At 39.8% G+C, this 23,434-nt stretch overlaps 2 protein-coding genes and 1 long non-coding RNA gene across 17 annotated transcripts in view; 1 reads left to right on the top strand and 2 right to left on the bottom strand.

The window, feature by feature from the left end:
• MAPKBP1 (mitogen-activated protein kinase binding protein 1) overlaps positions 1 to 2,213 on the bottom strand; it is a 52,047-nt gene extending 49,834 nt beyond the window's left edge. Inside the window, exons 1-2 of one of the 3 annotated variants that reach the window (XM_046007137.1) lie at positions 2,141 to 2,203; positions 1,373 to 1,595 (exon numbers count right to left, since the gene is read on the bottom strand). In XM_046007137.1, the coding sequence (XP_045863093.1) occupies positions 1,373 to 1,489 (117 nt within the window). In that variant the 5' untranslated portion in view covers positions 1,490 to 1,595; positions 2,141 to 2,203. Of the gene's footprint in view, positions 1 to 1,372 lie in introns of all 3 variants that reach the window. The other 2 variants (XM_046007139.1, XM_046007138.1) reach the window with 2 other exon arrangements.
• Positions 2,214 to 2,406: 193 nt separating this feature from the next.
• Positions 2,407 to 18,796, top strand: LOC123943188. Of its 2 annotated transcripts, none has more exons than XR_006818588.1 (4): positions 2,407 to 2,876; positions 10,895 to 11,019; positions 12,644 to 12,824; positions 18,669 to 18,796. It is a non-coding gene; the product is annotated as an uncharacterized LOC123943188 (long non-coding RNA). The 2 variants fall into 2 exon arrangements; XR_006818589.1 differs by having other exon boundaries at positions 10,869 to 11,019.
• The window catches only part of MGA (MAX dimerization protein MGA), a 174,784-nt gene continuing 157,345 nt past the window's right edge, over positions 5,996 to 23,434 (bottom strand). For all 12 annotated transcript variants that reach the window (XM_046007127.1, XM_046007126.1, XM_046007124.1 and 9 more), the window contains 7 exons: positions 20,474 to 20,604; positions 16,710 to 16,761; positions 14,075 to 14,281; positions 12,664 to 12,775; positions 12,151 to 12,381; positions 10,916 to 11,092; positions 5,996 to 9,776 (listed from right to left, as the gene is read on the bottom strand). In XM_046007127.1, the coding sequence (XP_045863083.1) occupies positions 8,497 to 9,776; positions 10,916 to 11,092; positions 12,151 to 12,381; positions 12,664 to 12,775; positions 14,075 to 14,281; positions 16,710 to 16,761; positions 20,474 to 20,604 (2,190 nt within the window). In that variant the 3' untranslated portion in view covers positions 5,996 to 8,496. The remainder of the gene's footprint in view (positions 9,777 to 10,915; positions 11,093 to 12,150; positions 12,382 to 12,663; positions 12,776 to 14,074; positions 14,282 to 16,709; positions 16,762 to 20,473; positions 20,605 to 23,434) is intronic.

Here is a 23,434-nt window from a genome sequence, read left to right as displayed (position 1 = left end):
GCCAAAACATATGAGAAGATTGCTCCAATAGTGGTAGTCACTGTCAAGTTACCAGCCAAGAATAACAGAGTTTGCAGTACTAAGAATGATCCAACACAGTAAATGAGCGAAGACAGTCAAATCTAAGGCAGTTTCTAAGTTCCAGGCTCATTCTCCTACTTCTGGAGAATATGAACAGTGAACTCCTATTAGAGTCCTTAGAAAGGTCACCAACTCCACTGCCATGAAACCTTGTGGCTAATTTCAATTCAATATGACCTCTGCTGAAATATACAGGAAGGTTGTTCTTCTTCTGACCACATCGAAGTAAGGTTCTGCTAAAGGACAAAGATCTGAACTAAGTCTTCCCGGAATCCTTCCATGTTGTACATGAGCACTCTAAATTATTCCTCACTGGCCCTACTCATCCTCTGAAGAGATACAGGCAAGGCAATAAAATGCTGCTGTTTCCAATGCCTCTCCCTGTAGCAATCCTGTACTGCACAAGGCTACTGTGTTTATTGGCTGCTAATATGACACAAAAGTCTAATCTGATTCTATGGGAACAAAGCCCTAGCTTTTCAGGGATTAAATAAATTTGGTCTACTTTTCTAATCCCAAAGTTGTGGGGGCGCAACGAAGTTGAAGAAAGCATAAGGATACACCCAGACAAGTGAGGGGATAGAAAAGGACTGGCCTCTAAGCAACTTCTGGGGTGTTGGGTTGGGGGTGTGTGTGTAACAGCGCCAAGCACAGTGTGAGTAAGACAGGCAATGTTCAAGGACAAACCAGGAGAACTGTTTTGCTGGCAGATACCTGGCTTCTTGCATGTTATAATTCCTAGGCAGACAAGAGGCTCCAGTTAAATTAATTTAGGCTTCTTGAAGAGACAAATTTGTTTTGACCCCAGGCAAAAGCATTTGGCAAGCCAATTTCTCAAACTAGGTGTTCTTTCTGCTACTACTGTCTTGCATAACCTCAGCCATGACACTAACACCTGCAGCTACCTTAGTCACAATTTAGCCCTTCACAGGGTATGTGGTCCCACTACTTTATCCAAAATGGGAAATTGAGTCATCATTTATGAACTGGCTTCCCCAAGCACAGTCTTAGTTTGTAGCAAAGCTACAAGTGAACCCAGGCTGCTTTTCTCTTATTCCTTTTCATGGAGAAATCTCAGCATGCCCACTCCTGCTGCTCTTTTTCCTTTAACCTTTAATCATTGCTTCCTTGAGGGGCAGAGATGGGCACACTTGGTCCTTTAGAGCCAACAGGAGCTTTTGGTTCTCCTCTCTCCCAAGAAAAGAGGAAGGTGAAAGAGGAACATAGAAGAGAAACATGGAAGAGAAGACAGGACGATTGGAAAGGGGTGCCTCCCAACACTAGGACTCACCTTGGAGCTGAGATCCTCCCGCCGGTTTCCTGCCTTACTCCTGCGTAATTTGATGGATGGGGATCGCAGCAGGTTCTTGATTCGGCTGGTAATGGTTGACCCTTCCACAGCCATCATGATGAGGAGCCCCCGGGGACAGATCCTGGCCCAGTCTTGAAACTTGTTTCAAAAGCGGCACTGCCTTCCCACTCCACAGGTCCTTCCAGTATGCCCTCCCACTGACCTGAGATGGCACAGGCCACCTTACCTTCTGCCTAGCTGTGTCTGCAGCTCTTATCTCTAGGCATTACCCTCTCCCTGCTTCTCACACCTGCCTTCAAGCCCTGAGCGGTTTCTTATGTCTGAAGGACAAACCCATGAAAAAGAGGAGGGGAAAAGGCCTGAGCTGCAAAGAAATACCAGGCCCACGCCTGCCAGAGGCATTCAGCCAGAGGGATGGGATTGGCCCTAGTAGGGCTTGTGGTTGGTCTGCTCCCCGTTAATTCCCAACTGTTTCCATGGCAACTGCAGTGTCTAAAGAAGGAGGCCGCCGAGGCCACCGAGGAGTCCGCCCAGGGCTTGGACACCTGAGCTGGCGGCCGCAGGGACACTCGGCGCGGCGGGGTTCGCAGTGGCCGGCAACCCGTTCTGCCACGGGAGCCTCCCTCCCCCACCCCCGACCCTCGGGAGCTCGCTCTCCGCCCTCCGCAGGGGCCCTGGACCCTACTCTTTCACCTCCCTCAGCAGCCCCAGCAACTCGCCAGCGCCCCCGCTCGGGCTCAGCCTCACCAGCCCCAGGGCGCGGGGGGCACCACGCTCACAGCGCCCTCAGGCATCGCGCTCGGCGATTTCGGCTCCGCAGCCGCAGCGGCAGCAGCAGCTATGGTGGCACGAGCGGCTCAAAACGCGAACTACCGCCTGGGCCAAGCTACGGGCTGGTGAGGCGGAGCCGATGCGAGTGGGTGCGGTCTGTAACTAGGAGGCCGTTCTGAGAGTGGACCAGTAAGGCTTACGGGGGCGGAGCCAATGAGAGGGCCTAGGAAGCAGAGATGGGACTCGAAAACTAAGGGTTTCGCACAGTACAGTCGCGGGGAGCGCTCCTAAAGGAAGGTCATCAGAGCATGGCTTCAGAATTGAGAGAACCAGCCTTTTATGGTATTATGAGGCCCGGTCCTCCAGAGAAGTGCTCTTCCCAGATCTCCAGCAAGACGGTAACCACGCCCCCAGGGTGCAGCGGTTGGCATTTGATAGGCCCGGGGACCTTAGCCTAAACTAACTCCTAGCTCACGATTACAAGGTTGAGGTACAGCTACAAGGCTCTGCTCCCATCGACCCCAAGCACTGGAATTTAAAGCGGTTAGAATCGTTTCTGCTCGCCGCCTCCCCCGGCGCTTTGACCTACGTGAAAGGACTCCCCTAACTCTTTAGATCGATAACAAGTGTTCTGAACTGGGGGCAACCTGATCGGCCATGATCGAAAAGGGGCAGGAAATGATAGCCATGGACTGAGCGTTAGATGTGTGAGGTAAGTGAATGCTCCTGAGATACATTTGTTTTCTTTAGGCTCCAGTACCCCACCGCACTCTCTCACCTAGTTGACAAGGACTTTGTTGATACAGATTTTTACCCTGTTTTCTTTCAAAATTTACTGTTTTCCCTAGTATCGTTACTTTGGCGAGGTCACCGTCAAGCTTGCATTCACTAGATTTAGTGGTGTAGGTTGAACTTTCTAGTTCATTGTGGGGGAGAGGAATGAAGCGCCCGCACAGAAATACTCTTTACATATTACTTCTTCGGTGTCTCAGCCTGGGTTTTCTAGAAGCCCTCCGGCGTCATTATTACTTCAAGATGGCCTATGAAAAGGTTAACGTAAGCCAAAAGACTTGGGCCCCAGACAAAGTGTACACTGCTATGTATCTTGTCTCACCCTATCCAAATCTTTCAAACCCCTTGGGGAGATGACGCCTTAGCAAAAGAGGTATGTATTTGGGTGTATTATAGCCGTGTATTAAAAACTAGATCTGCAAAGCCCACAAGTTGAAACATAAAGCAGGAAAGTCATCTTCCTAGACAACCAACTGGCAATAGCTAGGAGAGGCATGAAGCTTGCTTCTCTTCCACCACACACTGCAGACATAATGGAACATAAAACGGGATTTTCCATTTATTTCTCAAATCTGAGGAAGGAGGCAAAGGTCAGCCAGAGTATTCAACGGAAAGTTGGTCCCTTCAATTCCTTGCCACTATTTTCTCTCTACTGGGGGTGGGGGACTGGGGGAAAAGGAAGCAAATGTAACACTAGTAAATGGTGCCACCTGCCGTCCTTGCTTGTACAGTGCTACATGCCCCAGCAACTGCCCACCTCCACCCTCGGTTGTCCCTAATTCTCTCTGCATTTTTGTGTCCACTAGTGGTTTTCTCACATCACTTGTGGCCAGGCGAATTGGTTTACAAAGTGTCATTGGTCACTTCCTGTCCAAAGTTAGCCTGGTTTATCCCCTTAGAGAAAATGTCCCCAAATTACTCTCATCTGAAGTTGCAGAGGCAAATCCAAGCTCCTTTCATTGTCTAAAATGATCTGGCTGAAAAACTGAGAACAGTGTAATGAGATATTCTAAGTCTAGAATCTGCGTACTTCCAGTCTAAGGCCAACAAAAACCATGTACTTTTAATTCTTCAACATTTAATCCATTTATTGTCTAGATTACCATGCAGCTTTTCAATATGGGAATAGAGGCTGTAGGCTGTTCCCATGCTTCATGAATTAATTCCTCAGAAAACAGTAATCCTAGGTCTAGTGTGAATAAAAGCACTATTCCCTTTTCTCCAAACTAACTGCCAACCCACCCTGCAAATGCAGTTTACCCTTATGTTAAGTATTTCATCATCCATACACTATTTCACTTTTTATTCTGCCTGTGTATGTCCTAAACATACATGGTTGTCATATTCTAAAATGTAGATGTCTAGGAATAGATGCATACAATTTTGCATTAGATTCATTAGACCAGATTTTTAAATTCACTCTAGGCTTAACATGCAAAAAGGTGTAATTCTAAGAACCTAGAAAACTAACAGGCTGGCGTAAACATTTGCTCATCAGTTCAAATATTTATTGAGCACCTTCACATGCAAGGCACTGTGGGACAGCTGAGATCAATGCTTGCAGTTGGAAACAGGATGGATCTCAAAACAATGCTTCCAAGACTGCTTTCCTATTTAACATAATCTCTTCTAACAGCAGTTTGCAATGATGTAAGAAATTTAGTAGAGCTTAGATTTGTCTCAAAATACCCAACTCATTTCATGGTTTAGCCTTCTCACCCTCCACATACGCCTCCATCACACCATTACTCAATGCTTATGTACCTCTGTAGAGCAGTTAAAGCATACTTAATATACTACAAACATGCCTCAGTTCAGAATTTATGTCAAATTATTCCCCTTAGTTTTAAAAATGCATTGATTTTTGACTGATCTTTCTCCAAATGGTAGTGAGAGTCTGTGTACCTCAGCTTTAATTTTCTCTGTATCCAGCCATTCCTGTTCATGTAAAATTTCATTAGAGATAATACAGTAACATGAAGATTTGATGCCCTCACAAGCATTTTCTTCGAAATCAACAATTATGTGCAAGAAAGGTATTGAGATTCTTGGTTATCCATCATTCTCCATGAAAGTACCTGAAAAGGTGCTGCCTACTCTACTCTGTGCATTGTTTTTTAATCTGGGTGGGAGGAACAAGGGTTATCACCATTTCTCAGACCCATCTTCAAAGTGCATTTACCTCTCTATTCACCTGATTCCATTCAATTATCTTAACCAATATAAGTGAGAGAGAAGAAAAAAAAACCCAAAAAACTACTACTACTAAACACTGCCCCAAGTTATATACGGATTATCTGCTTTTCATCTGTGTTCAAAACATTTTCAAACTTGTTACAGAAGAGCCTGCCAGGTATTTCCTTCATAGTTCTAGGGGAAAAAAACCCTGAATTTATTATACATTTACCCAAAGTAATTTCCATGAAGTTTATAATACATACTACACAGACTTCATCTGTTACCTTCGTCTCAATGCCTGAAGGACCCCTTTAACAAAACTTTTTGTAAATCCTGATACTAGTTAGTTAACATGTACTTTGCTTCAAGAACATTTATTGTCCTTAGCCCCTCAGACTGTTTATGTCTCCTTATTCTCTAAGGTAACTGGTATACCTTGTGCACATTAGTATTACGAGGCTAGCCTTTCTTCACTCTAGAACTTCTTGAAACAAACACTTGCCATCAATTTGTGTAAAATTTTGAAGTCTCCATGTAAAAAACATGCTACAATTAGCAAAAATCTCCCCCAAACGGCATGTCAGACACTTTGAAAACAGCAAAGAATTCCTATGATAAAACTACTTCAGTGGCACCTCTCTCATAGACTCAGGGCATTAAATCTCCCTGCTCCAACTCAGCACAAACCTCTCAACAAATCCTGCTTTTAATTATTATAACTGATTTATTTCAAGTTTATACATTCTGCCTTCCACTCACCAAACTTGTTCTTACGTTTCTAAAAAAATAAGTCATTTTTCAAAAGCAGAAAAGGAAAGATATATATTTAATATATAAAAGAAAAGGCTAAATCTGACATAATTATATTCTTAAAAACATTCCATTTATTTACAGATGTATAAAAAGGCGAATTATTGGTCTACTGAGATCATGCTTCTTATAGTGTTAGGGTGAGAGCTCACTATCCTCCCAAATCCTCAACTCCTCTCACTCAACTACATCTTTCATAATCATACATGTCATTTTCATAGATCAGTTTCTCCTGGGGTAAGGTTAAAGGGTAGGAGTTTTTGGAGATTTGAGATTTCTGTCAAGACTGCAGGACTGTTATAAAGACTGAGCCCTCCAAATTAGCCCTCACAACTTAGTAGTTCTAAGAGGTCTTGAAAACGCCATTATCTTGGGAGTTTGTAAAGACATCTGCAGCCTTCCTTAAACAAGTGGAATCATCTCTCATTTCCATCTTTGTACATCTCTCATGTCAACTATCTTCCCATCAAGAACTGATTATTACCTGTTTATCTATTTTCTTCTAAAAAAGGAAACAGTGTTCAGAAGCAGAATGGTCCTTCTTTTCCTGAGGATTATTCAACTCACTTGCCTTCTCCTTGGCTGACCCTCAAAAGCCGTAACAAGAGCCTTGGGAAGTCAGGAGGAAATGTGAGGACGAGACAAGCAAGTTAATAATGGGAAACTGCGATACCTGGATTAAAGTACTAGGATCTCCAAGGACAATTATTAGCAGGGGAGACAGGTGCTGGACTCCTTGGCTAAGGCATTGAATGAAATCTGCTGGGTAGAGAGGAGTGGGAGGGATAATGAGAAGCTGAGGGGCACTCATTACCTACTTCAAGCTTCTTTAAGAACCTTTAAAGGAGGGAGGGTTGAATGCTGATGAGCAGGTCTAGAAAGGCAAGTAGCACAAAACCAACAATGAATTTGCTCTCACTGTACTTTGTGGACGAAATTTTCCACACTTTTTCAATCTGCTGATTACCAGAGTTACGAGAAAGGGAACCAACCACGTTAGTACTAATTCACTGGCTAGAACCATTCCAAAGCTGGTCTCACAAACTATGTCTGAAGATATGCTGAGTGGGATTTGGCATAAAGAAGGCAAGGGGTAGGGGGATGCAGAAGAAACAGCATCACCTAGGCACAGCCCAGGCACTGGAAGCTCTTGTGTTAGTGTTTCACAACACAAGCAAATCCTGTCAATGAAGACAGAACAGGGGTTACATTCCAAAATATAATTATTTAAGAAAGGCAAAATGCAGCAGCTAAATCCCAATCTATACATTTTCAGAATAGTGATTCTTGCCCCCAGGAGTTTCCAAGAGACCCCTCAAGTGCACCATGATTATTTACAAACTAGATAGGAAACGTCATTTCTATACTCAATACAAATCTCATCTTCTAGGTTGAAAACTTCAGCCTTTGAGAAATCTATGAAAACAACTATACAAAAATATAAATATCTTTATCTTTACAGGCTGTCAGTCCTTCATATCCTGACAGCTAATGAGTGAAAAAGCTCTACAGATCATTGAATCCATGGTAGCAGATAATAAAAAATATATCTCGTGATTCAAATACTGCCTCATTTCCCTGGTAAAGAGTGCCTACTGTGACTTTCCTGTTCTTTACATCCTGTGCAGGTAATAGTGAATGAAACCTTCAAGCACCAGGAGGCTGGTTTGATTTGGGAAACATCCAGCCCCACAATGTTTTGTTTTGGCCACTGTCTCTGGTCTGGGCAGGGAATGCTTTTCATTTTAGCTGTCTTTTGAGTGATGTGATTTGTGAAAAGGGGAGGGCTCCCTCTATGCCTATCTCCAAAATATATATTCCAGGTAGAAATCCCTGGTACTATGAAATGTCTTTTCAACACCCAGACAGTAAGGGGGAACTAGTATTTTCCTTAACATCTCAAAATAATCACCTTAGTATTAAAAGTTAAAAAGCATTCCTACTTTACCAGAAGGCTTGGGTTTATAATTCTGATTGAAAAAATAAGGGAATGGAAGCTACTTGGGAAAAAGAAGAGAAAATTTTGCTGAATGACACAAAGTGTTTCACTTTGGTATTCCATGGTACCCATCCTCTCTCCCATTACTCTTAAAACACCAACTAAAAACTCTCTCTTCTGGATCCCTTTGCACAAGTGCATCACATTCCTTGGATTTCAGACTTAAAACAACAGCTATCCACTACAGTTCAGCCCATAGCAACTTCAAAGTCTCAAGCAGCTTTTAATCTGGGAGGGAAGAACTAGGAACCACTATGGACCTAGAGTCTTGTTATGAATTCCTTAGGTAAGAGGGGCACCTCGTGTTCAGTAATGGATCACATCTTCTTAGAGAGGATGAGGAGACCCAGCACCACAAGTGAGGTAACACATTTTAACATGATCAGAATTTCATAGTAGTTATTTCTAATACCGAGGTCAGCACCCTACCCCTCTTTCTCTACCATCATCCACCGCATCAAAGTCAAGGATCACAGTTCCATGACACAAAGAGATGCCTATAGAGAAAGGAGGTTTCCCTCATAGCCTGGCTTCTGCCTGAGGACAAGTAAGTTCATTTCCCTGCAGAACTTGGTGAGGCCCCAGAGTTGCCCAATTTGGCCACAACAGGTGCCAGTGTAGGCATCACCTTGCTCTCCCGGCATTCCTGGTCATTCCCTGTTAAGTTCATTTTGTGTCCAACCGATCCAACTTTGGCAGCTACAGGTGCCAAACATGGCATCACTTTGAGACTCTGACCATCTGCATCACTAGAGGGATTAGCTACTTTTAAACCTAGAGGTGCCAACTTTGGCATAGGCCTCCACAAAGTATCTGTGGTGCTGCTGTTTTCTAGGCCAGCCTTCATGTGTAGGACAGGAGGCGAGGACACACTTTCAGGCTCTGCAGGGACACCAGAAGTACTCTTCCCTCCATCACTGGCTTTCCTGTGGGGAAGGAGGGAATCCTTTATCTCAGAGTCAATAACAATCTTAAGGACATCTGGCTCAGAGGCTGGTTCAGCAAGTTGTTTTTCATTCTCAGAAAAGTCATCATCTTCCAAGTGCAAGAGGAGAGGACTGACAGAGTCACTCTCCCCTTGTACATCAGGTAACTCTTTCAAACCAGTTCCCAAGTGGCCAACCTGGAAAGTTGCTCGGTTCCCAGGAGGAAGCTTACTGATAAAAGCCCGTCGAGCATCCCCTGTGAACTCCGTATCCATAGAGCTGGGCAGTTCGGCCAGGCTAACAGAGTCATCATTTAGTTGCTGATTAAGAAAGGCAATCTCATTGAGCAAAGAAGTCAGTGTCTCATCAGTATCATCCTCATCTTCCATGTTAGTTAGCAGTTCACTGGGATCCAGCGCTGCTTCCTCTATAGCAGATGCTACCTTTCTCAGTTCCATCTCTATACTTGAGTCTTTGAGATCTTTCATCTTCAATTTATGAAACGTAGACTCCTTTGGCTTCGGTTTCTCCCGTCTAGATTCACACTCTTTCCATTTATATTGAATACCTCTCATTTCACCAGAAATCTTTTTGGGTAAGAACTCCTGTGCTTCTTGCATACTGGAAACATCAACTATCTGTGGAAAACCAGAATCTTTATTTGCCAGAAAAACTGGTGTTGGACCCAATGCCATTCTGCCTTCTCTATGGTTGCTTCTGGAAGAGATTCTACCCGAATCTTCAAAGGAGTTATCTTCATTTCTGATAGTACTTTTCAGGTGGTCAGATGGCTTGCCATCAGGAACTTCATGAGAGTATTTGCTGCCACCCATATCTACCAAACCTCCCTCTGTGGCCAATGATGTCACATTAACAATTCTTGGCATCATAAATAAGTCGTCATTTTCTGGGGGAAGGAAAAAAAAATTCATTTAGATCTACAGTGGTAAGCATCCCTCTTTCATTCATACCCAAAGACCAGAGTTCTGAGAGATTTAGTAGTCAAAATCCACCAGTTTACTTTTTTAATTTTTATTTTTTGAAGATTTTATTATTTTAGAGACAGAGCGCACTCAGGATGAATGGCAGGCAGGGGGAGAGGGGAAAGCAGACTCCAGGGAGCCCGATGCAATGCAGGGCTCAATATCAGGACCCTGGGATCATGACCTGAGTCGAAGGCAGACACTTAAATGAGCCACCCTGGTGTCCCTCACCAGTTTACTTTTATCAAGAAGATGAAAGGAAATATTAACTCTTCAAATTATGAACCTAGCTTAACAAGAAAAGAAGTAAAATCTAACCAAAGGACTCTTTAACAGTCTTTATTTAAAGTCTTAATTATTTTATAGAAATGCTCCCCAGTTTATTTTTTTATCCTGAGGCAAATTTATATCTTGATTCTGTTCACCCAATTAACCTCTACTCTGAGGGTAAAACGAAGCCCTAGAGGCAGCACTGTAAAAGAAAAGGTGACCCCTCCAGAAAGGGTTTAGCAGTATTAGTACTGGTAAGGATACCCTTTTATCTTAACAGAAATTTAGGTGCCTAGAACCTAAATCATCAAACTGAGACTTCATTTTCAATTCTACTCCTTATCCCCAAAAGGGAGTGGTGTTCAAACTGAATCAGGCTGGTAAAGTAGAAGTGCACCATCTCAGATTATAACACAAAATTAGTATTTATCAATACCAAAACCTAAAACAATGACTCTTCATCTTCCTTTTACTTTATCTTTTCATGTTTTTCCTACTTAGAAATAACTAAAAATCACAAAACAGTTCCCAATCCCAGGTTTAAAAAAAAAAATCAATAGAGCCAAACGTTATAAAAAGAGGGTCAACCCTTTCCAAGGAAAATGCAAATATAAGAGACCTTTATCATTACAGAACACATTCAAAAGCTTTCTCTGTCACAATGGTACCAGGGTAACTCCTTTTGTTTGTTGTTAGTGTTTTTTGGGATTTTTTTGGTTTTTGTTTTTTGTTTTGTTTTTAACCAGGGGTAACTCTTTCTCCCTACCCAAAGAAGACAACACTTACAACATACCTGATTGAGCCACAGCACTGGTGGCAACTTGAGGCTTCAGATCCGCTTCCAAGAGAGCAGGAGAAACAGTTACCACTGGTCCTGAGAATAAAGGACCCTTCAAGGTGAGCAACTGCCCTTGCGGAGTCATCACAATGTTAGCAGAGGTGTGTGGAGTGTTAGAGGGTGAGGTATTTTCTGAAAGGAAAATCAGAAATAAGTTAAGGATAAACGTTCTTCAATTACGCTAATATAACCTAGGAGTCTAGGAGATATCCCTAAAACCGCACTCTGACTTAAAAGGCAAGAAGTAAATTTCAAATTTGGTTAAGGACCCTCAACTTGGAATTCACTTCCTGAACCACTTTTCACTGCATAATGGATTACCTGTGCACTGATTCTCCTAAGGGACAGAACTTATGTTGAGGAAAACTCAACATGCAACCACTTTTTCATTGGAATGGTTCCAACGGTCCTGACAGCGAATCTAGATGAAGGCAAGCATAATTCTATCCTCAGGCTTGCTTTTCTTATACACCTCTAACAAAGTACAAGTTTCTAGCCCTTATACTTTGTTTTTCCATCTATGAAATGAGGTGGACTAGACTTAACTGATCATTAAAAATCTTTCTTAGCAAAGTTAAAACTACCTCATTTTAGTATCTCTCAGTACTTTCCTAGATTTCCTGGTTCGCACATTGGGCAATGCAAAGAGTAAAAGAGGAAATACTATTCTCTTAAGGATATAAACAAGTAATATAAAAGAAGAATAACCTCATTTCCAAAATCAAGATAGGAGAGAACAGTAACTTAAAACCAATTTACTTTGTTCCTTAATAGCAATTCACTGATAGGCAACTGGATAAATATGGAGTCTGACTCAACAAAATTAAACTTTTTAAAAATTCCAATTTATTTGTCTCAGCAAGACAACTCAACTCAGGAGCAAAAACTGCAGGGAAATCAAGAGTTTGGATATAAAGTACGAAAGGATGGCAGCTTAAAAAAAATATTCATTGAAACATTAGGATAACATGACTGCTATCAAAAGCAGGTCTTACATGTTACCGTAACTGGTAACTTCTTAAGATTTCCTTGAGTATGTAAAGCTAGAAACTAAAATCTAATGTAGTTAATATTCTTTTTATACAACCTACCTTTAATTCATTTAAGTCTAAAATTACAGACAAAAGATGACTCACTCCACTGAAATGATATTCACCTATATTAAGGCAGGCAAAAAATGTCCCTCCTACCTGTGGCCTGGTCTCTTTTTCTAGAAAGAATCAAAGGTTTCCCCTTCCTGTTATTTATAAACATCTGTCCAAGATCTACAGATGATGCAGATCCTTCCTGCTGTTTGCTAGTTCTAGGAGACACATCGAACTCATCTGATCCCATCTTCTTTTTTCTTTTTTGTGCCTCTAGTGCTTGTTGTTTTGCATAAATATACTCCAGCTTCTTCAGGACCACTTCTTCTGTCTTACCTATAAGGTTGATAGGGAATAAATTGTCACTCTTTACAGGACCCCATATAATAATGAGAAATAGAGTCAACTGAAATCCAGTTGATTTAACTATATTCCCCAAAACTATGGAAGGCAAGAGTGATTATAATACAGAGGAAACATCCCACCCATTCAAAAGGTTGTTAGCTCTGGGAACCAAGCCATAAACTAAGAAGTATCTGAAATGTCTACTGGGGATTTCTCCTCACTAAAGATGTTGTATTATACTCTTTTTTACCAGGTATCGTTCACGTATCTCACCTGAAAGAGAGGATACTTTCCGTATCAAAACATTCCGTTTTCGAGTCAGAAGATTTTTCTGTCCTATCAACTTGTCTGCCTGATCTGTTAGTCCCTGAATTTCGCTGAATGCCTAAAAACAAAAAATTAATGTGAATTGATTTGCTCTTTCCTATAAACAGGTAAGGCCTACACAATTTCTTCAATGAAAAAATTTTAATCTAATACTTTATAGAAAACTTTATGTCATTTAAAACAATTCTTAATGCTTCAGAAATTGCTTTGTTAAACTGTAGGAGGTTATACTTATGTAAGTATACTTATACTTCTAAGGAACATCACTATTTCCAAAGAGCATCATCACTGAGTGTTTCATAGGTGTTTCTACTACTACAAGGAGATACGAAACGTTTTACTTTGCTTAGATTTTAATAATCAACTTTAAAATCAGCACCTAGTAAGTAAAATCTGGTTGCAGTAATTATGTTCTAGACAGACGTGAGGCTTGCCTTGTACTCCTCCAACTTCTACTTAGAAGTAATTTAAATGAAATTACCATAGATATTTCAGATTTCCTTTTAAAATGACTGGTGGCTGTTTTTAAAAAGTGTTAAAGTATCACCTATGTGGACCACCTGGGTGGCTCAGTCAGTTAAGCATCTGCCTTCTGCTCAGGTCATGATTCCAGGGCAGGCTCCTTGCTCGGCAGTGAACCTGCTTCTCTTTCTGCCTACTTGTCCTCTCTCTCTCTCACTCACACACAAATATTTTTAAAAATCAAAAACATTAAAAGTATCTATCTATCACTTATGTTGTGCTTTTCACTGTGGTGAACTATTCTAGGGCCACCTGAGTGGCATAGTCGGTTAACCTATTCGACTCTTAGTTTCAGGTCAGGCTGTGCTCTCAGGGTCCTGAGATCAAGCCCCATGTCAGGCTTTGGCTTCAGCACAAAGTGTGCTTAAGACACTCTCTCCCTCTCCCTCTATCCCTCCCCACTGCTTGCTCTTGCTCACTTGCTCTCTCTCTAAAATAAATAAATCAAAAAATAAATAAAATGACTGGCAACTGTTAAAACTATGTTAAAATATATCTTATGTTGTGCTATTCACTGTGGTAAATCATCCTAAATGCTATGGAGAACACCAACCTGAAGAGATTGTGGTAAGTAGAGCTAACCAGAGTTTCTGACTTAATCTGACGTTAGTTTGGCTAGTTAAGAACTTGACTTTAGATGACAAACAGTTCTGACTCAACATGAGGGCTTTTCCCCTTAAGAGATTTGTTGGGTGTTCACTAGTTCATATTCAAATGTTAAATACAAGCTCTACTTCAATCTCCTCTTAGGGTGAGGATTCTCTTTCTCATAGTATGTCTAGAAGATTCTCTTAGTCAAATTGTCATTTGTGGGTCATTTATAGATGACACTTACCCTAGTGAGAATGAGACTTTTGGAAACCTTGGAAGAATGAAGCAATCCCAATGTGATCTTCAATTTCTCAAAGAGATCCCTCATTTCACCACGCCGGCGACGCTCATTGGCAGTGTGTGTCCGGCGATAATAAGCAAAAGCTTCGGCTTCTTTTTGTAGTTTTTCACTCCAGTAATCAGGCTTCAGTTTTAGAGGAACTGGTGGAGCCTATCCACACAAAAGATTGCCACCTGATTATCTTTCATTCATACTGGCTCCCTACCTCCATCCCGAATGGCAATGTTCCATACTACATACTAGATATCTACTGTTTTCTGTCTATTTTAATAACCTCTTGATGTTGGTCATCTTACTATCAGTCTATCCTTCCTCCAAATCTGGTAACCAACAGTATAAATCACTTTGCAGCTCAAATTTCAGTGGTTCTCAAATGAGGAAGACTTTGAAGAGGGAAATCTAAAAAGACCTACCCGTGTAATTTATTATTAAAACTTGTTTTCATGACAAAAAAATCACATGAAAGATTTTAACAAAATCTTAATTTATAGAAAACAGGTTTAAAATTTTTTTCTTAAATGCTTTAAGATCTTTTACAATTTGGTAAAAGATCAACTGCCTCTCTTCCTAAATCACCATTCTCTCCAACCATTCTCAGGGGCTAGAAGTTTCCAAAACGCACTACACAATCTCACACCACCCTGCCATTACAAACTGTTGCCTGAACCTATCCCTCCCATCCTATCCTCCAAAACTTAACATTTAAAAGTCATACTTTGCATTTTTTCAGGAAAGTCTTTCTTGACCCTCAGTATGCCCTAGGCTTCTTTCTCTTATTCTCACTTTTAAAAAATTATTTACTAAAAAAAAAATAATAGTAGATGCACACAGGGTTTTAAATATAAATATCTGAAGAGCTTTTAATGAAAACCAAATGTCCCTTACATTTGTACCTGGATCCTTAAAAACAACCACTTCCCGATTCTTTTAGAGGCTTCTTCTGGTTCTTAAAGCTATATTCTAAGTAAAAAAATAGTAATACAGCTTATACTTCTCTATTTTCAATGCTATCTACTTCCTGCTATGCAGATTTAGCTCACACCACTCTAACATCTCACATTCTTCCTAATACAGACATGTCAGTAATTCTAATTCTTCTATTGATCCCTTTGCAGCCCGAATATAATTCTATATCAATTTTCCATTTCATCAACACAGTATCTCTCTGTAAAATGAGGACATCAGCACTCGTATCCTTCATTTCTTCTTCCCTCTTTCACCTCCCAATTTGTTCTTTGTACTTACACACTTTTCAAGCAAGTAAGTCTTCCACACTTTATTCAGATTATGAAAGCTTGAAAAAATCATTAACAATAGCTACCTTAAATCAAGACAATGTGACTACTACTCATACAAAGTGAGTCATAATCATATTCCCTGTCTTCTATAGTTTCTTGGTTTTTCCCCTCTGATGTTTCTAACTGCTTTCTGACACTGGAGGCCTTTATCTAACCCTGACAGTATCCCAAAACTCTTACATAAAATCACTGTCTTTCTAAAGTCCAACTCATTGTGCATTAGTATAGTATGGGAAAAGAAAAGATACAAGATGCAAAATTATCAAGTTTAATTATAGTAAGACACTACAAATGATTTGCACGTAATAATTAGGGTACAAAACAGGGGCTTGTGTACATAAGGTATTATGAAAATTCTTACATCTGAAAAATGTTTTAGGATGAATGAAAAAATATGGTGATATATGCAAAATGATTACAATCATGTAAATATGTAACACCCAAAACCAGATCAAACTCCAACTAATCACCCAGTGGTTTTTTTTTTTGTTTTTTTTTTTTTCCCTTTTTATTTATTTTTTCAGCGTAACAGTATTCATTCTTTTTGCACAACACCCAGTGCTCCATGCAAAACGTGCCCTCCCCATCACCCACCACCTGTTCCCCCAACCTCCCACCCCTGACCCTTCAAAACCCTCAGGTTGTTTTTCAGAGTCCACACCCAGTGGTTTTTAAAAAGGCTTTTAATACCACTCTCCACCTCAAACCCATATCCATCACTGTTTTATGTTACTTAAACTAAAAACAGACTAACAAGTGGGAAAATGGTTTAAACAACCAAACTCCCTTCCATGCTTAGCCTAAGGGGGGGGGGGGGAACCTTGCTTAATTATGGGGCTATGACACCATACACTCAAATACATCAAGAAAAGCAAAGAGGGCTCATAATTTAGTGGCTCCTTGAATTTCTAGCCATCATTCAGAGAATAATTTTTTTATTCACTGAAAATCATGAGCCTAGACAAGAAAGAATGTCAGCCTTTTTTCATATCACACAATTAAGAGTACAGGATTAGTTTTCAAATAAGCACATCAATTTTCATCAACTCTGTACCCATTTTAATTCTTCTAAAATATTCTATTTAGTAGTAGAGAGTTAAGAGAGGAAAAAAAGCACTTCAATAGTATAATTTCATGAAGGAAAAAAAAACTGATTATATTAACTCACTGGCAAAAATAGCCCTGAAAAGTCATAGCTAGTAGAGGAATGTTATTTCAAACTGTAAAGACAAATGTTATCAATTTAATTGAGTAATTGCCATTTAATATATTGTAAATACCTTTCGACTCCTTTCAGAAGCTTTTTCATCTGCAGAGATATGGGTACGGCACCTAGGTAAAGAAAATTATTTTCCAATGTCTTACTGAAATTCAATAACCTAAGACCTATTTCACTGAACAAAGCCATCCCAAACTGTTTTGAAAGTATAACCAGCTTCTTTTTGTCACGGTCTGATGATATGGGGCAATATGATTTATTTCAACAGTATGCTTTTTTCTCTAATTATTCAAATAGTCCCTAAAACTGAAAATTACTTTTTTCAACCATGAAATATTTCATATATACAACCTGTTTAAACAAATTATACAATGAACATCTGGGTGTCTACCACTCAGCTTAAGAAATAAAACATCTCAAATATACAGGAAGTCTTTTTTCCATTTCAAATTTTTATTTAAATTCTATTTAGTTAACATTCAGTGAAGTACCAGTTTGTGGAGAATTCAGTGACTCATCACTTACATACAACACCCAGTGCTCATCCTATCAAATGCCCTCCTTAAATACCCACCACCCATCTAGCCCACCCCCTCCCACCCCCGCCCCCTGTTGCCCGGCCAACAGCTCAGTATGTTCTCTAAGAGTCTCTTAGGTTTTCCTCTTTCCTCCCCCCAATATGTTCATCTGTTTTGTTTCTTAAATCCCACATATGAGGGAAATCATATGGTATCTTTCTCTGACATATTTCGCTTAGCAAAATACACTCTAGCTCCATGCATGTGGTTGTAAATGGCAAGATTTCATTCTTTTTGATGGCTGAAGAATATTCCACTATGTGTGGAATACCACCACACACATCTTCTTTATCCATTCATCAAAAAAATACAGCCCACCCAATCACATTTTCTTCCTCTCTTCCTTCTTATAGGTGAACACTCTCAAAATGAGGGTTTTTTGTTTTTGTTTTTTTTAAGATTTATTTATTTTGAAAGAGGGGGTAGAGAGTACACATGAATGGAAGGGAGGTGCTGAGGGAGATGGACAATCTCAAGCAGCCTCAGCAATGAGAGCAGAGCCAAATGTGAGGCTCGATCTCGTGACCCTGAGATCATGACCCAAGAGCTGGAGGCTTAACCAACTGAGGCACCTGAGTGCCCCCAAAATGAGTTTTTACCTTGCATATCTTTGTAGTTTTACTAGGAATATACATATCCCTAAATAGAAAATACTAGGTAGCCCTTTAAACATTATATATTATGGTATATCTTCATCTGATTTCACTCAACATTACATCTGAGATATTGATAGACTCGGTTCTAGTTCAATCATTTTAACTGCTATACTGTGTTCCCCAAGCATGAAGTTTACAAAATTTATTTTTCAGAATTCTAGTAATTGTTTAGGTTGCTTCCCAATTTTCTCAATGGCAAACAATGCTGCAATGTAATGGCCCCTTGTACCTAAGTGTCAACTTTTCCAGGTTATATATACCTAAGAGTAGAATTGCTGGTTAGAAGAAAGGTGTGGAAGTCAACGTCAGTCATATCACACTACTCTCCAAAATGGTTATAACAATTTACACTCCCACCTGCAGTATGTTCCGACTGCTCCACAATTAGACACAACAGTACTATGAGAAATCACAACTTTTGTCAATCTTATGGATGTAAACTAATGAAGTCACTGTGGTTTAATCTGTATATCCCTAAATACTTGTGAGGTTAAACAAATTTGTATGTGTTTACTGGTCGTCCAGGTTTCCTCTTCTGTGACCTGCCTATGATATCCATTATATACTTACCTATTTCCTCATCTTTTTCTTACTGACTTAAAAAATTGTATCATTGATACTAATCCTTTGTCAAACATGTACTGCAAATATTTTCCTTATACTATTAATTTGCCTTTCACAGTTTTCATGGTGTAGTAAGAGAAATTTTTAAATGTTTAACAATCTGTTCCTTTGCAATTTGTGCTCCTTCTATGTTGGTTATTCTTGGCCCTTTTATTGTTCCAGGCCATTAAGATGGTATCTTTCCATACAAATGTAGTGATCCGAAGGGGCACGTGCACCCAATGTTTACAGCAGCAATGTCCACAATAGCCAAACTATGGAAAGAACCTAGATGTCCATCAACAGATGAATGGATAAAGAAGATGTGGTGTATATATACAATGGAATACTATGCAGCCATCAAAAGAAATGAAATCTTGTCATTTGCGACGATGTGGATGGAACTAGAGGGTATCATGCTTAGTGAATAAGTCAATCAGAGAAAGACAATTATGATCTCCCTAATATGAGGAAGGAGAGATGCAACATGGGGGGTTTGAGGAGCAGGAAAAGAATAAATGAAACAAGATAGGATCAGGAAGGAGACAAACCATAAGAGACTCTTAATCTCACAAAACAAACTGAGGGTGCTGGGGGGAGGGGGGAAGGAGAGGGTGGTGGGGTTATGGCCATTGGGGAAGGTATGTGCTATGGTGAGTTCTGTGAAGTGTGTAAACCTGGTGATTCACAGACCTGTACCCCTGGGGCTAATAATACATTATATGTTAATTAAAAAATTGAAAAAAATTTTGAAAGATATCTTTCCCTTTATTGATCTTCAATGTCCTACAGTAATTTTATAAAAATTTTACACAGCTTTTGTTAATAACCCCAAATATGTTTTTTCTGTTATTATAAATGGTATTTGTTGCTATTGTTCAGAAAAATCAACTTTAGTATAATCAACATAATCCAGCGATACCGCTAACCTTAAGTCTAATTAATTATATTGTTAAAAGATTAAAACTCTTTCAACCTTAACCAACAGGCAGCTGAAGTGGCCTCCAAATAGCTCTGGAATGAAGAAAATTATTTGATCTATGGTCCCCATCCTGAGACTTTCTCAACATCATCAGGGATGAAGAATTACTCTTTCTCAACTCATTACTCTTTTACATGGTGGTTAAAAAGATAATAGGAAAAAGCACATATGGCACAAAATAAGGACTTCTTATTTCCATCAATCTCTCACACCCCAATCCCTAAAAATTATAAGGTTTACTAACACAGAAAATGGAGTAAGTTTTCCTGAACATACTCTATTTTCATCTCATCTGAACACATAAAAATTTCACAACTGTATCTTACCTGTTCAACCAATAAAGTAACCAAATTCAGAATTTAATGCCTATTCTTTTTTTTTTTTTTCTTGATTTTATTTATTTATTTGACAGAGAGAGAGACCACAAGTAGGTAGAGAGGCAGGCGGAGAGAGAGGAGGAAGCAGGCTCCCCGTGGAGCAGAGAGCCCGATGTGGGGCTCGATCCCAGGACCCTGGGATCATGACCTGAGCCGAAGGCAGTGGCTTAATTCACTGAGCCACCCAGGCGCCCTTAATGCCTATTCTTAAAAGATAAAGGAACTAACTTCTGTTAGTCCACTTTTGTGTCAGTTACCCTAGTCACATACATTATCTTATAGAATACTTCAAATTTGGGGCATTATCATTTCACAGCTAAAGAATCTAAGACTTAGATTAAAGACCTGCCCGAGGTTAAACAGCTACAAACAGAACTACTACTTTACTACCCATGTGTCAGGCTCCAAAAGCATAGATTATTCACATTCACACATGTTCTTCTAGCAATAACCAAGGCAAGTTAATTACCTCTGAATTCCAGCTCCCCTCCACCTACTAATCAGAAAAAATCTAGAGGAATAAAGAAACTAGGTCAGTTATCCAGAGCTCAACAGAACATTTAATTTTGTTTATGGTAACAAAACAGCAATAACAAAAAACAAAACTCCAAAGACAAATTAAGACTTACGGCTGTTTGAAAGTCTGTGTTTGGGCAGCTGTGGTCTTCACGTGGGAAACATTAATTTCCTCAGAGAGCTCTTCTACAGTCTCAATGTCCACCTGTTCCTCATCATCCTCAATGTATTCTACACAGTTATTCTGAAATAAAGCAATCCAACAGTAAATAAAGTATTGGGAAACAAACACACCTAAACTTTCCAACCGAATACTCCCTTTATAAAACCAACCAGGGCCAAACACTGATTTAAAACCATTGAGTACTGATGATCCCAAACTTGTTTTTCATAAGAAGGAATGAGTTAGAAGATAACATATGGTTAGAGCTAACAACCAAGCACTACATTAAAAATCATAGATACATACTGAACAGACATCACTAGGGTCCCCACAGGGCTGTATATGCTTCAGTGTTATTTCTAGTGGACAAAGCTTCATAAATCTTAAGATTAAATAGCAGCGAAGTAAAATTTCGTGAATGGGTAGGGGGAAAGGAGAAAAATTCAGGTTCTACTTTACGAGTGCTTCATGGCTAGCCCCTTATCACACACCCACAAAAACACACTCAAGGCAGATATGAAAACAGAATATAGCCCAGAGTCAGTCTTCTAAGCCTCTTAATCGCACACAAGGAGAGCTTCTGAGGAATTTCAGGTACCAAAAAAGCCCAAACTTACTATACTTGCTTTACCGTACAGTTAAAAAAAAACAAAGTTGGGCCGCCCAGGTGGGCTCAGTCGATTTAGCAACCAACTCTTGATTTCAGCCTAAGTCATGATCTCAGGGTTGTGAGATCAAGCCCCACCACATTGGGCTCCACGCTCAGCTGAGAGTCTGCAGGTCCCTCTCCCTCTGCTCCTCCTTCCACTCATGCACGTGCATGTGCATGCACATTCTAACACATAAAATTTTTTTAAAAAGTCAATAAGTGAGCATTTATTGAGCACCTGTCACGGAAACTCACTGTATTATTTTATGTTAATAGTAGAATACAGAAATTATGGAATATGTAGATATACTTAAGTCCACCTTTAAAAGTGGTGTTTACTATGCCAGAAACTAAACTGGAAATATGTTATCTGTTTATAACAGTACTATACCTGAGAGGGAGAACTTAAAAATGAAGCATCCCAATCACCTTATTAATTCTGTTTAAACTTGATGGAAAAATTACTTACCCCCATGAATTATAGGTTCCATAAGGCTGACAGACACTAAATGCAAGCCATCAATTATGGTCCCCAATTCAAACAATGTCTATTAAATTTAAACAATGTGAACAATATATATTAACTCTAGGAAGCTAAATCAATAGAGCTGACAATCTAACTAGTAGACAGAATCTAAAGAGTCTGAATTATAATGTAGGTAGATGCCTTATGGTGTTTAAACTGAAGAATGTCTGCCTACAGCATGGCTTTAACTGAAGGCTTTATAAATAATATCCAATAAACTTCACAATGGAAGATTAAATTAAAGAGGCTACTCACTACTTTCCTTAAACTATTCCAGTATAACGCTAATCACATGCACAAAAATATTTTATGTGTCGGACAGGTACAGAAATACAGTGCAGAATTTAGATTTTACAGATCATTTACTATAATGCCTGTACTTTTAAAAAGGTCTCTGTACCTGGTATGTCAGATTCCCTATTAGGAAATCCAATCCCTTGATTAAGACACTTTAAAGCTTCTGTTAAGTCAGTTCGGAGAGCAACAGTTTTCACTGGTTTTAAGGTTGGACTGTCTTTGGTCTGATGCTTACCCAGGCTGACTTACAATGGGAGATTCCGCAAAAAGCACAAGAAGATCTGCAATCTAACTCTTAAACTCAATGAATTCAGATTCTTCAGCTACCCAGAGGTTATCTGTCCTCAAAAAGGATGAGGCTACAAATAGAATATAAGGCAAATGTATATAGAATCCTCTAATAGTAGAGCTAGATCCTTGTTTTACAAATGAGACAAGCGAGGTAAAGAAATAACCAACACAGGAACATTAGAATACTTAAACATTTTTGAGTCTTAAAATACTAATCTTCCTGTTATATTTTATCTGCATAAGGCAGTTAGGCATTAACAGAGAAGGACCAGGTAACACAGAGACTGAATCCCATGGAAGTGAGATTCTAAAACGAACAACTGCAAATGATCACCTGAGAGGGCCATATTATCTGCTCCTAGTGAGAGGGACAAGATTTAGATTTAAGGGCACCCTACAGGCAGCTGGCTACAATCTCCCTATGTTTTACATCAAACCCCACTGTCAGGCGTCAGCATACGAGACCCTGCCATCTGTTTTTGTAAATACAAGTTTTACTGGAGCACAGCCACACTCTTTCACTTACTATTGTTTATGGCTGCTTTCATGCTGTAACAGCAACCAAGCAGTTGCCAACAGCAAGCCATCCAGCCTACAAAGTCTAAAATGTTCACAATCGGGGCGCCTGGGTGGCTCAGTGGGTTAAAGCCTCTGCCTTCAGCTCAGGTCATCCCAGAGTCCGGGGGATCCCAGAGTCCTGGGGATCCCAGAGTCCTGGGATCGAGCCCCGCATCAGGCTTTCTGCTCAGCGGGGAGTCTGCTTCCTCCTCTCTCTCTGCCTGCTTCTCTGCCTATTTGTGATCTCCGTCTGTCAAATAAATAAATAAAATCTTTAAAAAATAAATAAATAAATAAATAAATAAAAATAAAATAAAATGTTCACAATCTAGCCCTTTACAAAAAAAGTTCGTCCAACTCCTGCCCTATATGCTTCTCACTTAGATAGGGTTACAACCTTAAGTAGGAAGTCTAGAAAAACGGCTTTAGAAAAAATGTTTGTAAAAATTTTAAAAGTCGTATTACAAAGGAAGATGACCAAAGTTTAGAACATAAACTCTAGAAACTATTTAATTTCAGGAAATACTTTAAAAGCAACTTAGGACAGGGTGATGAAAAAAATATTAAATGGTATTTTCCATTTTTCTCCA

Source organism: Meles meles, chromosome 6 (assembly GCF_922984935.1).
Source record: "Meles meles chromosome 6, mMelMel3.1 paternal haplotype, whole genome shotgun sequence".
NCBI classification, from domain to species: Eukaryota; Metazoa; Chordata; class Mammalia; order Carnivora; family Mustelidae; genus Meles; species Meles meles.
The sequence above is the reverse complement of the archived record's forward strand: the minus strand, read 5'-3'. Positions and strand labels throughout refer to the sequence as shown.